Below are 13,289 nucleotides of genomic sequence, written 5' to 3'. Positions count from 1 at the left end.
TGCTGAAGGTTCCAGAATGTATGCATAGCACACCCCTCATATTGGTGGTGAAATGAAATGGTTAAACAGTAACACTGTGACCAGTGCCCTTATGAACATTTTATGGTGTAATGCAAGAAAGGTCATGCAGTCCATATTTCTGTTCTGTTTTGTGGTAGTTACTCTTCTCATCAAAAGGCATGTGGCATGCAGCAAGAAGTGGGGAGAATTCTCTGAGCCTCAGGACTATTTAAGTAAGAGGGAAAAGCCACTGGGAGCTAATAAACTCAGCCATCAGCCGAGACATTTTGCACTGCAAACCTCATTACAGTGATTCCAGAGACAGTACTTAAAAACGAACTTTGGGTAATGTTGCAATTGAGAGTTTTCTGCACTCAAGAAATGCACCACAACAGCACAGACTGGGGTAAGACAAGAAGGAGCAGAGGAGCACCAGAAGAAGCCTAGGAAACTTAGAGCATTTCAGGAAAGAGAGAAAACTAAACTGCCAGACAGGCTGTCTTCTCAGTTTTGCTTGTCAAAAGGTTTTTACCTCAGAATCCCAGGGTATCTCTTTGTTATAAACAACTAGTGTGTGTCTAAGTTAACAGCTTAGTAACCTGAGTATGGTTACTTAGCAGAAGTTTTCATCATTTTCCACTTTTTGTTGTTGTTTTTGTCTTAAGGATTTCTGGACTGGGCGAATCTTATCTGCATTTAGCAATCACGATTCTGGGACTGAGGATGGCTAACATCAAGGAAGTAGCCTCCTTTACAGAATATCCCTTCTGTTTATTTCTGTCTAGCAGGATGCAATCTCTCTTTACTGGAACTATTCCTGTCTGTATCTTCTAGTCTCATTTTTTGTTGACCCATGAGAACTGGCTCCTAATCTCTACTCCGTGCCAACAGAATTATCAGGAAACCATCAAGAACTGTCCTTCAGTTTGTGACAGCAGTAGACTCTAAGTATAAAATAGCAGGTCATTCTGACTATGACCAATTGGACAGACAACCACACTGCTTTCTTTTTCGCAGGAAATTGTGTAACTCTGGAATTTTAGAGGTGAGTGAGGGCACGTACAGACTTTGCTAATGAGTACACTGACTTGCCCTAGCACAGTGTGAGCAGTGCTGATCCTATTCTCCCCTATCAGTCAGGTCATGACTGGTTAGGAAATGATCTCTCAGATAGGTCTTCAGTCATGCCATCATCCCCCTTTGGCTGCTCATTAATGGGTCATGGCCCTACTCATCAGCTCCTGGGATGTAAAGTGGTTCCAGCCAAGGGAAGAGAGAAAGACCAGACTTTAACATACCGAAAGCCTTAACATGCAATCGTCCTATGGGAAAGAGGCTTTTAAAAAATGGCATAAAAATTTTGATTAATTCTTCATTCTTGTTCTCTCATTACCTTGACTGTTATAGAAATCAAAGCATGTGATTTATCAAAAATGAAATAGAACTACAGTAATATAATCACATATTTTTAAAAAGATTAAAGAACATCTCTTTTTAAAGGAATAACTTAATTAACTACTTTGACTACATAGAACTTTGATGCATGACTCTTTGGAAACGTTCTCCTCTGATAACACCCCTGGCCCATTTTCTCTTGCTTTGATACCAGGTGAGGGTTGTATGCAGTGCATAGCTCTTAACACTCTGATTTGTGTCTGGGTCTTAATTTACAACAGGTGACTGAGTGACAATTGTGAGGGGCCAATGCCATTGAGAGAACACTTACTGCTACTGATGGCCCCCAGAAGCAGGAGAAACACCATGCCATAGAAGGCCATGTGGGAAAGCGCTGAAGTAGCTCCAGGTCGGGCTTCCCAGTCTCTCTGCACTCGAAGGCATCTACCTGCGTTCTGGTTGTCACTTGGTAAATTCCAAACCTTGGTTTTGTCAGTTTACTTACAGGTGACTGGGTTTAAAGGGGCTGATTGATTGTAAATAACTTGGAGAATAAATCAATATTCATTCATAAAGTTAAATAATTCATGTAAAATTAAAAGGTAATGGGCATAATTTATATTATTGGTCTTTTTTCAATTTAGGGACATTCCCTCTTTGTTTATAGATCTACTCAGAAAATCGTATTACAGAACATAGTTTTCTTTGTAGGTATAGAATTTGAGCAGAAGGGTAGATATTCTTTTTTTACAATTAATTTTTATTTTTATTTTAAGTTCCAGGCACATGCGCAGGATGTGCAGGTTTGTTACATAGATAAACATGTAATGTGTTGGTTTGTTGTACCTATCAACCCATCATCCAGGTATTAAGTCCAGCGTGCATTAGCTGTTTTTTCCCAATGCTCTTCCTTCTCCCTACCCCACCCCTACCCCAGCCCCAGTGTGTGTCATTCTCTTCCCTGTGCCCATGTATTCTCATTGTTCAGCTCCCACTCATAAATGAGAACATGCAGTGTTTGGTTTTCTGTTCCTGCATTAGTTTGCTGAGGATAATGGCTTCCAGCTCCATGCATGTCTCTGCAAAGGACATGATCTCGTTTGCAAAAGGGTAGATACTCTTAAAGGGTATTTCTTTTCTTTTTTCTTTGACATTTCAAAACATTAAAATAATTTCTGTCTAAACTGGGTACTTATTATTAGAATAAGAGCACCTTCCAACAGCTGTGCAGGTGACACATTCCAGGAAATGTGTCCACATTCTTAGTCTTTGATTCTCTCCAGTTAAGAATTCATATAGATTACTATTCTTCCATTCAACTCTATTTACTAAATCATACTTCACCCAACTGTTAAGTCAAAGTTTGGAACTGTGTTTTTAAATGAATAAATGAATTAGTTTATTAAGCATTTTTCTTGGTAAAATTTGGGCAATATCTTTTGCAATTTCTTAAAGAATGTTCTAGTTTTATCAGGACCTTTAAAAGTTTCAGACTTGGATGTTTCTAGGGAGGGAGCTAGTTGCACACATATTTTATAAGTTCTTAATAGTTTTAGTATCAAATAATGAGGTATTATTGCTAATTTTGTCTGATGTTATAACAGCATTATTACTATATTACTTTTATTTATTTATTTTATTTTTGAGATGGAGTCTTGCTCTATCACCAGGCTAGAGTGCAGTGGTGCGATCTCAGCTCACTGCAACCTCTGCCTCCTGGGTTCAAGTGATTCTCCTGACTCAGCCTCCTGAGTAGCTGGGACTACAGGTGTGTGCCACCACACCCGGCTAATTTTTGTATTTTTAGTAGAGACAGGTTTCACCATGTTGGCCAGGCTGGTCTTAAACTCCTGGCCAACATCGTAAAACCCTGTCTCTACTAAAAATACAAAAATTAGCCGGGTGTGGTGGTGCATGCCTGTAGTCCCAGCTACTGGGGAGGCTTAGGCAGGAGAACTGCTTGAACCTGAGAGGTGGAGATTACAGTGAGGCAAGATTGTGACAGTGCACTCCAGCCTGGGCAGCAGAGCGAGACTCTGTCTTAAAAAACATATAGCTAAACCAATCTTAGCAGCCAGCTATCTCCAAACGGTTTTTGTTATATAGGACAAATAGCACTGGTAATTCTCTCTTAGCTAGGTTTTCTGTTGCTTATAGAACAACACATCCTAACTTGTTAGTATTGTCAGGTACCAGCTTAGAGATGAGTTCCCCCCGCTCTTTTTTTTGGTTCTGGAAAACTGAAAATTATGTATTCTGTAATCTTTCATTTTCCAATTCTAAGGCACAATATAATATATAGATTTACATTTTAAGATAGATGTAAATGCTTACCCATGCTATGAGAATTTCACTTTTTGAAGGTTTACAAATATTGCAGTCTAGGGCAAAGTCTTGGACTGCATACATTTGGTGCTTTTTATAACTGAGCAAGACTTGGCTCTTGCTCTCTCTGTCTCTCCTACCTAACCCCTTGCATTTGTTAAAGGCATTATTCCATTAGTTACAGGCACAATACAGACACCACTTCAGGGTCAATTTATGAAAATAAGAAGCAGCTCTCACACAAAACTTACTAAGAAAACTTTTATTTCAAACTAGTTTTCCCTAGTACATTGTCATGAAAGTCTTTAGCTGGTTCCTCCCAGACTCCTTGGTCCCTGGAGTTTTCCTTGTTTGGCAGCTTTACCTTGGCTTGTAAGCTTGTCAATATTCATATTATATCAAGTATTTATGCTGTAGAAAAGAAAGTTTCAAAAGTTGACAATATTGTATAATAGCATGAAGCTCTAAGTTAGGATATTAAACTAGGGCCGGGCATGGTGGCTCACGCCTGTAATCCCAGCACTTTGGGAGGCCCAGGCGGGTGGATCACGAGGTCAAGAGATCAAGACCATCCTGGTCAACATGGTGAAACCCCGTCTCTGCTAAAAATACAAAAAATTATCTGGGGACGGTGGCGCGTGCCTGTAATCCCAGCTACTCAGGAGGCTGAGGCAGGAGAATTGCCTGAACCCAGGAGGCGGAGGTTGCGGTGAGCCGAGATCACGCCATTGCACTCCAGCCTGGGTAACGAGAGCAAAACTCCACCTCAAAAAAAAAAAAGAATATTAAACTAAAATGTTTATATACATTTAAGGAATAAATACAAAATTTATATTAGTCTTAGAAGCACCCTTAAAAATGATTACCATTATTTTTGCCACAAGAAGTTTACTTATTACATCAATAGCAATATCAATGTCACCCTTCTGTGGGAACAGATGACCTGTAGACCCAATCAAGTTTGACTTTATTTTTTTTGAAAAGCAAAATCTAGTCTCCCAAAGAATGAATGTTAGCAATGGGGAATTTATTTCATGGACAGCACACCAAAGTCTCTTTTACTAAGAATGTGTGTGAACACTGATAGGAATAAGAGTAATGATTATTAGAATTGTATCAACAATGATATTATTGATATTAATAGGATGCTATAGGTGACAATTATATTGGTGGCTAATCAACTTTTGATTTTGTCTACAAATGTAGTACTGATATTGAGAGAAGATTCTGAGAAACTGTTCATGCAGACTCTCCTTTCTCTGTTTCAGAGGCTCTGTTCCATCAGCCCTGCAAGGAGCCCCACAGAGAAAATATTCACATAACTCAAGAGCTGCATAGTATATTTTAAATAGTGTATGATATATATGTTTAATAGTTTTCCTAATTTTGAAAGTAATTTAAACTTTACAAAAACCTTGGAAGAAATAGGTTATTAGTGAGGTGTATTGTTTTCTTAATAAATATTTTCTTAATAAACCTCACTAATAATTTCACTGCCTAGAGAGAACCATCAGTTACATTTCAGTAAATTTCTATTCAATCTTCATATATATTTCAGATACTATTTTGTAGACTGCTTTTTTTGCCACCCAATATAGTATTATAAGCATTTATTCATTAAAAATTTTAAGACATGATTTTTAAAGTTGGATATTTTAGATGACAAATTGCAGTTTTTACACACATTTACAGTATATAATCTGTTTTCAGTTTTCCATTAGCATAAAACAATGTGGTGATATATATTTTTCTGCATTGTCGATAATTTTCTGAGATTAAATGCCAGGTGGAAATACTGAGTCAAACTATCAGGATGATAATTTAGATTCCTGCAAGATCTGCAGAAGCAGTTTACACATCCCCCAAAGTATATGCAATGTGCCCTATCTCATCACACTGTGGTCGATGCTATCATTCAAAAGAGATAAATATTTACCAAAATATACTCAAAAAGGAATCTTATTGTAGCTTAAATATGATTTTGAAGTGATTTGATTATTGGCAAGTTTGGATATTTTTATTTGTTTTTGATCTATGAATTGTCTGTTTACACCTTAAATGTATGTCTTTTGTGAATCTGGAAATTACATTTAACTCCAGAGTATCTTTTATCAGATTATGAAAAGTTACCTAAGTTTTGCAAAGGAAATAAAACTAGAGTATCTTGGTCATCTCAAAATAGTAATCTTTGAATGAATGAATGGCACATCACATTATGTAATGTAAAATGCATTAAATATCCTTATATAAATACTGCATTTGTTTAAATATCACTTCTAATTAATTTGGACAATGGATCTTACCTTTTCTTTCAAGTACAGTGTAAGTGCTTTCCATTCCAGCACTAATGTGCTCACTAACATGGCAATGAAATAACCAGGTTCCAACATCTCTTGGATACATTTTTACAGTTCGATAGACCCCAGGAGGAAGGTCGTTAACATCAGATCTATACACTCCCCAATCCTTAACAAAGAGATAAAACACCATTACATGGCTTATAAAAGGTATCAGTCATTTACACATCTTACCACTTGCTATAATTCCCCAATTCTAATATACCTAATTAGGTGGCAATTAGAAAGCATTAGGTACTAGACTGGGCATGATGGCTTGTGCCTGTGATCCCAGTTACTTGGGAAGCTAGGGAAGGAGGATGACTTGAGCTCAAGAGTTCAAGACTAGCCTGAGCAACATAGCAAGCTCCTCATCTCTAAAAAAATTTATTAAAAAAATTCGCCAGATGATGGTGTGCGCCGGTAGTCCCAACTACTTGGGAGGCTGAGGTGGAAGGATCGCTTGAGCCCAGTTCAAGGATGCAGTGAACTCTGATCATGCCACTGTACTGCAGTATTCCAGCCTGGGTGACAGAGCAAGATTCCATCTGAAAAGGGAAGGGGAGGGAAAGGAAGGGAAGGGAAGGAGGAAAGGAAGGGAAGGGGGAAAGGAAAGGAAAGGATAGGATAGGATTAGGCCATGAAAGTTATTTTGTTCTCTTCTGAGTACAGTTGAGGGTCTGGAGGAGAAGTAAGCCCAGAACATTCCGGTGTCAGATAGAATGCAAAGAAAGTATTTCACTCTACAGTACCTGTAGTTAATATTGGTGTTAGAAACTTGCCAGTGTCACACCACTGAGCGCTCTAGATTTCAGAGAACTTCTAGTCTCAAATCCCAGAGGTTCTAACTGACATATTTTTAATTTGGAATGTTGTTGATGTGAAGGATTGTCGTTTCTTGAGATGCAGCTAATCAGGAAAACTCAATTGTTACCAGAAAGAGAAGGGGAGAGGAAGGAGAAGGGAGGAGGAGCTTCCCTGGCATCTGCAACCAAGTCTGCCTTCTGGAGATTGGGGCTGAGGGCTGAAGGTACCTTTTAGCTAATTTATCTCCTAAGCAGAGAACCCAATATTTAGGGAACTACCTCTGTAGGCTGCTTAGAGTTTTAGAGATGAAGTCCTAAGGGCTAGTCTAGGTGGATTGGAAGAGATTAAGAGGAAGGTGAATTGCTCTACAAAATAAAATGAGAGGTATTTGGAGGATGGTGGTGGCGGGGATGGGTTTGGGAAACTGCAGCTCAAGAATTCTGAATAATTTGAGAAAAAATGAGATGTCAGAAAGTCTAGAGAGGAAAAATATGGAGAAACAAGTCCTGATGATGAGAATAAAGGGCAGACGCTAGAGGCTTTCAGTGATGCATGGTAAAAGGGTAACTGGGGGTGGGACATCGAGTGTCAAATGGTAAGTGCTTTCACTATGTAGTACTGAAAAAAAAACTTCATTTAGCCCTACCCTTACACTAAAAGTCTGTGACTCACAATGGCCTTGATTTTGTGGTTGCTTGAGTATCAGAGGAAATGGCTTGTGCTCCAATTTTGGAATTTCACACAGATATGAAAAAATACCAGCCACAGGAGTTGATGAGCAAGGGAGACGAGCAGAAGCAGGAAATTAGAGATGGGGTGAATGGAAGACATTGAAGCTCTCAAGACTCCCTGCAGATATCGGAAGGCAGGCAGGAGGAAGACTGAACTGTCTCTTACTGGATGCAGAATTGGAGCTCAAGCCATTGTTATTTAGGAAAATTAATTTTGCAATTAAAGTGAAAATAATACCGATGACATACTGTACATTTTTTTGACATCAAAAAATGTAGAGAACAGTATGAAAAAAATTTAACTACAAATTGACAATTTCCAAAGTACCAGTAAATGTGGAAAATATACCTAGAGCCCTGGCACCCAGGAAGACTGTAGCTTTAGGGAACAAGCTGTGACTGGCTGGCTTGTCCCAGGACTAGGTTATTAACCACAGAGGGCTGCTTCGCTGCCCCCAGGAGTTTCAGGGAGTAAAGCCCAGTGTCTGCACAGATGCTGGAGTGATAACATTCTGTCTCAAGGTGAGAGACTAGACATATCCTGCAGTGGGTTTAGAATGAGTGGTTAAAGTTGAGAGCTGGTGATACCAGGCTCTGTGGTATAAATAGGGTTATACTTAAGGGAGGTGGTTTTGTGAAGCACTAAAGAGTTCAGGTTCTAAAGTGACAGCCAAGGTGTAAATCCAACTTCTATCACTTTCTGCCGGTAGGAAAGTTCCTTATTTTGTTAATGCTTCATATTGTTCCCATGCAATTGTCCCTGAAAAACAATTCTGATTTCCTTTCAGCTACATGCAGCACTTAGCATGGTTTTGGGCATGTTAGAGGCATTTTCTGGACTGAACTATTATATTTGACAATATCAAATAAATTGTAAAACACGATGACCAGATTTTAACAGTTATGAACTGAATAATCCTAATATGTAGGCTTTTACTTTAAAAAAATGAGGAGCATAGATTAGAGTGTAGTGGGGCCATGGGGTGGTTAGATTTGGGTAATTGGGGTTTGTTTCATTATTCTGTTTTTTTTATATAAAATTCTCCATAATAAAGAGTTTTTATTCCAAAAAATAAATTTAAGAGGAATAAATCTGTTCATTCAATGGTGGGAAAGAAAGCAGCACACCAATAAGGCTTTGTGCAAACCAAGTCATGTATGCTTATCTAATTTATTTCTACAATAGACACTGCATTAAAGAAGTTATTAATATAATATATCTGGAATTCAGGAAAGCTTTACCTGAAACTTTTATCCATGTGGAAAAGGTAAACTGTACTAATGCCTAGTGGTTGGATTAAATGTGTAAGGTGTGATGTGAAACACAGAGAATATAATTGATTGTAAAATATACATCAATGTTTATATAAGGAATTAGGAAAAAGAAATAAAAAGCTCTTTAAGTAGATGTTAATAAATGATACAAACTCGGAAAGCAAAAGAGGAAGGATAAAATTTAAAATACTTATCAAGAAATGATGAGTAAAAAGTGGTCATGATAACAATTGTAAGTAAGTATGGGGGAGGGGCCAAGATGGCCCATTAGAAGCAGCTGTGGAGTCAAAGAAGTAAGTGAATTCAGCAACTTCAACTGAAATATCCAGGTTCTTGCACTTGGACTGACTAGGCAAACCACTCAGACCCACGGAGAATGAAGAAAAGCAGGGTAGGGAGACAGCTCACATGGAGTGGCATACAGCCAAAGGAACTCCCAACCCCAGCTAAAGAAAGTGGTGAGTGATTATGTGACCCTACCCAGGAAACCATATTTCTCCCATGAATCTTTGCAACTAAGGATTAGGAGATCCCTTCATGAGCCCATGCCACTAGGGCCTGGGTCCCATACATAGAGGTGTATGGACTCTCAGCAGAGCAGCTATTGAGTCACACACAGAGACCCAGGAGTTTCACATACTGTGGCTCCAGGAACCCTGGCACGTCAGGAGATCCATCCATACTTTCCCCAAGAAAGGGGACTGAATCCAGGGAGCCAAACAACGTTGTTCTGCAAGCCCCACTTCCATGGTACCTCACAAGTTAAGACCCACTGGCTTGGAATTCCAAGTCAATGGCAACAGGCTGGAAACTGCCTGGGACAGGACCAAATTCCTGTGGGGAGGGTAGCCACCATTTCTGTGATGCAGTCAACTCAGCTGTTTCAGCCTGCCAGCTTTGGAAAACGCAGGCAGTCTGGATGAGGAGGGGTCCCCTATGAAACAACACAGTTGCTGTGCCAGATCATGCATGGCCAGACTGCTTCTCTAAGTGGCGCCCTGATTCTTTCTTCCTCACTGGGCAGGGCCTCCCTGCAGGCTTTCAGCAACTCTAGCCAGGGTTATACAGACAAAACTGATCTCTCCCGGAGACAGAGCTCCCAGGGAAAGGGGAGGCTACCATCTCTGCAGTTTAGTTGACTCTGCCATTCCACCTTGCCAGCTCTGAAGAGTTCAGGTGGTCCAGACAAGGAAGGGTCCCCTCCAATGCAGCACTGTCCTACCAAAAAGGAGCCAGATTGCTGCTTTAAGCAGGTCCCCAATCCTGTTCCTTCTGGCTGGGCAAGACCTCCCAACAGGGGTCTCCAGACACCTCCTACAGGAAAATTCAGGCCAGCAACAGATTAGTACCCCTCTGGAATGGAGCTTCCAGAGAAAGTATCAGGCTGTCATCTTTGCTGTTTTGCAGGCTTCACTGTTGATACCTTCAGGTACAGGAAAAACAAAGGCAACTAGGGTCTGAAGCAGACCCCCAGCAAACCACAGCAGCCCTATGGAAAAGTGGCTTGACTGTTAAAAATAAAGAGAAAACAACAGGAAGAGACCCCATAAAAACCCCATTCAAAGGACAGCAACCTCAAAGATCAAAGGTAAATAAGCCCACAAAGATAAGAAAAAATCAATGAGAAAATGCTGATCATTCAAAAAGCCAGAATGCCTCTTCTCTTCCAATTGAGCACAATACCTCTCCAGAAAGGGCACAGAACTGGGCTGAGGCTGAGATGGCTGAATTGACAGAGTAGGCTTCAGAAGGTAGATAATAACAAACTTCACTGAGCTTAAGGAGCATGTTGTAATCCAATGCAAAGAAGCTAAGAATCATGATTAAAAAAATACAGAAGCTGAGAATCAGAATAGCCAGTTTAGAGAAGAACATAACCGATTTGATGGAGCTGAAAAACAACATGAGAACTTCACAATGCAGTCACAAGTTTCAGTAGTGAATAGACCAAGTGAAGGAAAGAATCTCAGAACTTGAAGACTATCTTTCTGAAATAAGCAGGCAGACAAGAAGAGGGACCAAAGAATAAAATGGAATGAACAAAACCGTTGAAAAATATGGGATTATATAAAAAGACTGAATCTATGACTGATTGGGGTACCTGAAAAAGATGGGAAGAATGGAACCAAGTTGGAAAACATACTTCAGGATATCATCCAGAAGAACTTCCCTAATCTAGAAAGACAGGCCAACATTCAAATTCTGGAAATGCAGAGAACCCCAGTAGATACTCCATGAGATCAACCCCAAGACACATAATCATCAGATTCTCCAATATTGAAATGAAAGAAAAAATGTTAAGGGCAGCTAGAAAGAAAGGCCAGGTTACCTGCAAAGGTAAACCCATCAGACTAATAATGGACTTTTAAGTGGAAACCCTACAAGCCAGAAGAGATTGGGGACCAATATTCAACATTTAAAGAAAAAAATTTCCAACCCAGAATTTCATATCTGGCCAACTAAGCTTCTTCATAAGTGAAGGAAAAATAAGATTCTTTTCAGACAAGCAAGTGCAGAAGGAATTTGTCACCACCACCCTACCTTGCAAGAGCTCCTGAAGGAAGCACTAAATATGGAAAGGCAAAAATATTAACAGCCACTACAAAAGCACAGTGAAGTACAGAGATATGAAGCAACCACAATAACAAGTCTGCAAAATAACCAGCTAGCATCATGACAGAATCAAATTCACACATAATAATACTAACCTTAAATGTAAATGAGCTAAATGCCCCAATTAAAAGACACAGAATAGCATACTGTCTTCAAGAGATCCACCTCACATGCAGTGACACCCATAGGCTAGAGATAAAGAGATGGAGGAAAATTTACCAAGCAAATGGAAAACAGAAAAAAGCAATCCTAGTTTCTGACAAAACAGATTTTAAACCAACAAAGATCAAAAAAGGCAAAGAAGGGCATTATATAACGGTAAATGGTTCGATTCAACAAGAAGCACTAACTATCCTAAATATATATGCACCCAATACAGAGCACTCAGATTCAGATTCATCATGCAAGTTCTCGGAGACATACAAAGAGACTTAGACTTCCACACAACAATAGTGGGAGACTTTAACACCCCCTGACAATATTAGACCATCAAGACAGAAACTTAACAAAGATATTCAGGACCTAAATTCAGCTCTGGATCAAGTGGACCTGCTAGATATCTACAGAACTCTTCACCCCAAAACAAAAGAATATACGCTCTTATCACCACATGGTACTTACTCTAAAATTGATCACATAATTGGAAGTAAAACACTCCTAAGCCAATGCAAAATAATTAAAACCACAACAGTCTCTCAGACCACAGCACAATCAAATTAGAAGTCAATTTTAAGAAATTCACTCAAAATCACACAACTACATCGAAATTGTTCAATTTCCATGAACAATTTGAACAATCCTGAATGACTCCTAGGTAAATAGTGAAATTAAGGCAGAAATCAAGAAATTATTTGAAACTAATGAGAACAAACAGACAATGTACCAGAATATCTGGGAATCAGAGACAGGTCTCAGTCAATTTAGAAGTTTATTTTTCCAAGCTTAAGGATATGCCCATGACACAGCCTCAAGAAGTCCTGAAAACTTGTTCCTAAGGTGGTTGGGCTACAGCTTGGTTTTATATGTTTTAGGGAGAAATAGGACATCAATCAGTGTATGTAACATGTACATTGGTTTGGTCTGGAAAGATGGGACAACTGGAGGAGGTGAGGGTTCCAGGTCATAGGTAGATTCAAAGATTTCCGGATTGGCAGTTGATTAAAGAGTTTATCTAAAGACCTAGAATCAACAGAAGGGAATGTCTGGGTTAAGATAAGGGGTTTTGGAGACCAAGGTTTGTATAATGCAGGTGAAGCCTCCAGGTATCAGGCTTCAGAGAGAATAGATTATAAATGTTTCTTATCAGATTTTAAAAGTGCCAGACCTTTAGTTCATTCTCTCCTGGATCAGGAAAAAGACCTGGAAAGGGAAGAGGATTCTCTACAGAATGTAGATTTTCCCCATAAGAGATAGTTTTGCAGGGCCATTTCAAAAAATGTCAGAGAAATATATTTTGGGGTAAAATACTTTGATTTCCTTTAGAGACTGCTATCTGTCATGTTGGTATCTTATTACTACAAAGAGTCTGTTCTATCAGTCTTAAGGTCTCCATTTTAATGTTAATGCTGGTCAGCTGTGCCTGAATTCCAAAGGGAGGAGAGCATAATGAGGCATATCCAACCGTCATTTCCCATCATGGCCTGAATTAGTTTTTCAGGTTAGCTTAGGAATGTGCTTGGTCTAGAGGGGGCTTAGAATTTTATTCAATTTTTCAAGTGTTTGCGGGGGCATTTAGAATTTTACTTTTGGTTTATGATGAGGATTGATCACCAGAAAGACCAAGGCAGGATTAGAGGATTGGGAATGT

The 13,289-nt window shown here is 39.3% G+C and overlaps 1 protein-coding gene across 5 annotated transcripts in view; it reads right to left on the bottom strand.

Moving 5' to 3' along the window:
- Nucleotides 1-4,006: 4,006 nt before the first annotated feature.
- Nucleotides 4,007-13,289, bottom strand: part of LOC103788828 (ceruloplasmin-like) — a 60,019-nt gene continuing 50,736 nt past the window's right edge. For all 5 annotated transcript variants that reach the window (XM_078354022.1, XM_035278462.3, XM_078354020.1 and 2 more), the window contains 2 exons: nucleotides 6,024-6,186; nucleotides 4,007-4,131 (listed from right to left, as the gene is read on the bottom strand). In XM_078354022.1, the coding sequence (XP_078210148.1) occupies nucleotides 4,127-4,131; nucleotides 6,024-6,186 (168 nt within the window). In that variant the 3' untranslated portion in view covers nucleotides 4,007-4,126. The remainder of the gene's footprint in view (nucleotides 4,132-6,023; nucleotides 6,187-13,289) is intronic.

Source organism: Callithrix jacchus, chromosome 17 (assembly GCF_049354715.1).
Source record: "Callithrix jacchus isolate 240 chromosome 17, calJac240_pri, whole genome shotgun sequence".
Lineage (NCBI taxonomy): Eukaryota > Metazoa > Chordata > Mammalia > Primates > Cebidae > Callithrix > Callithrix jacchus.
This window is presented reverse-complemented; position numbering and strand designations above follow the sequence as displayed.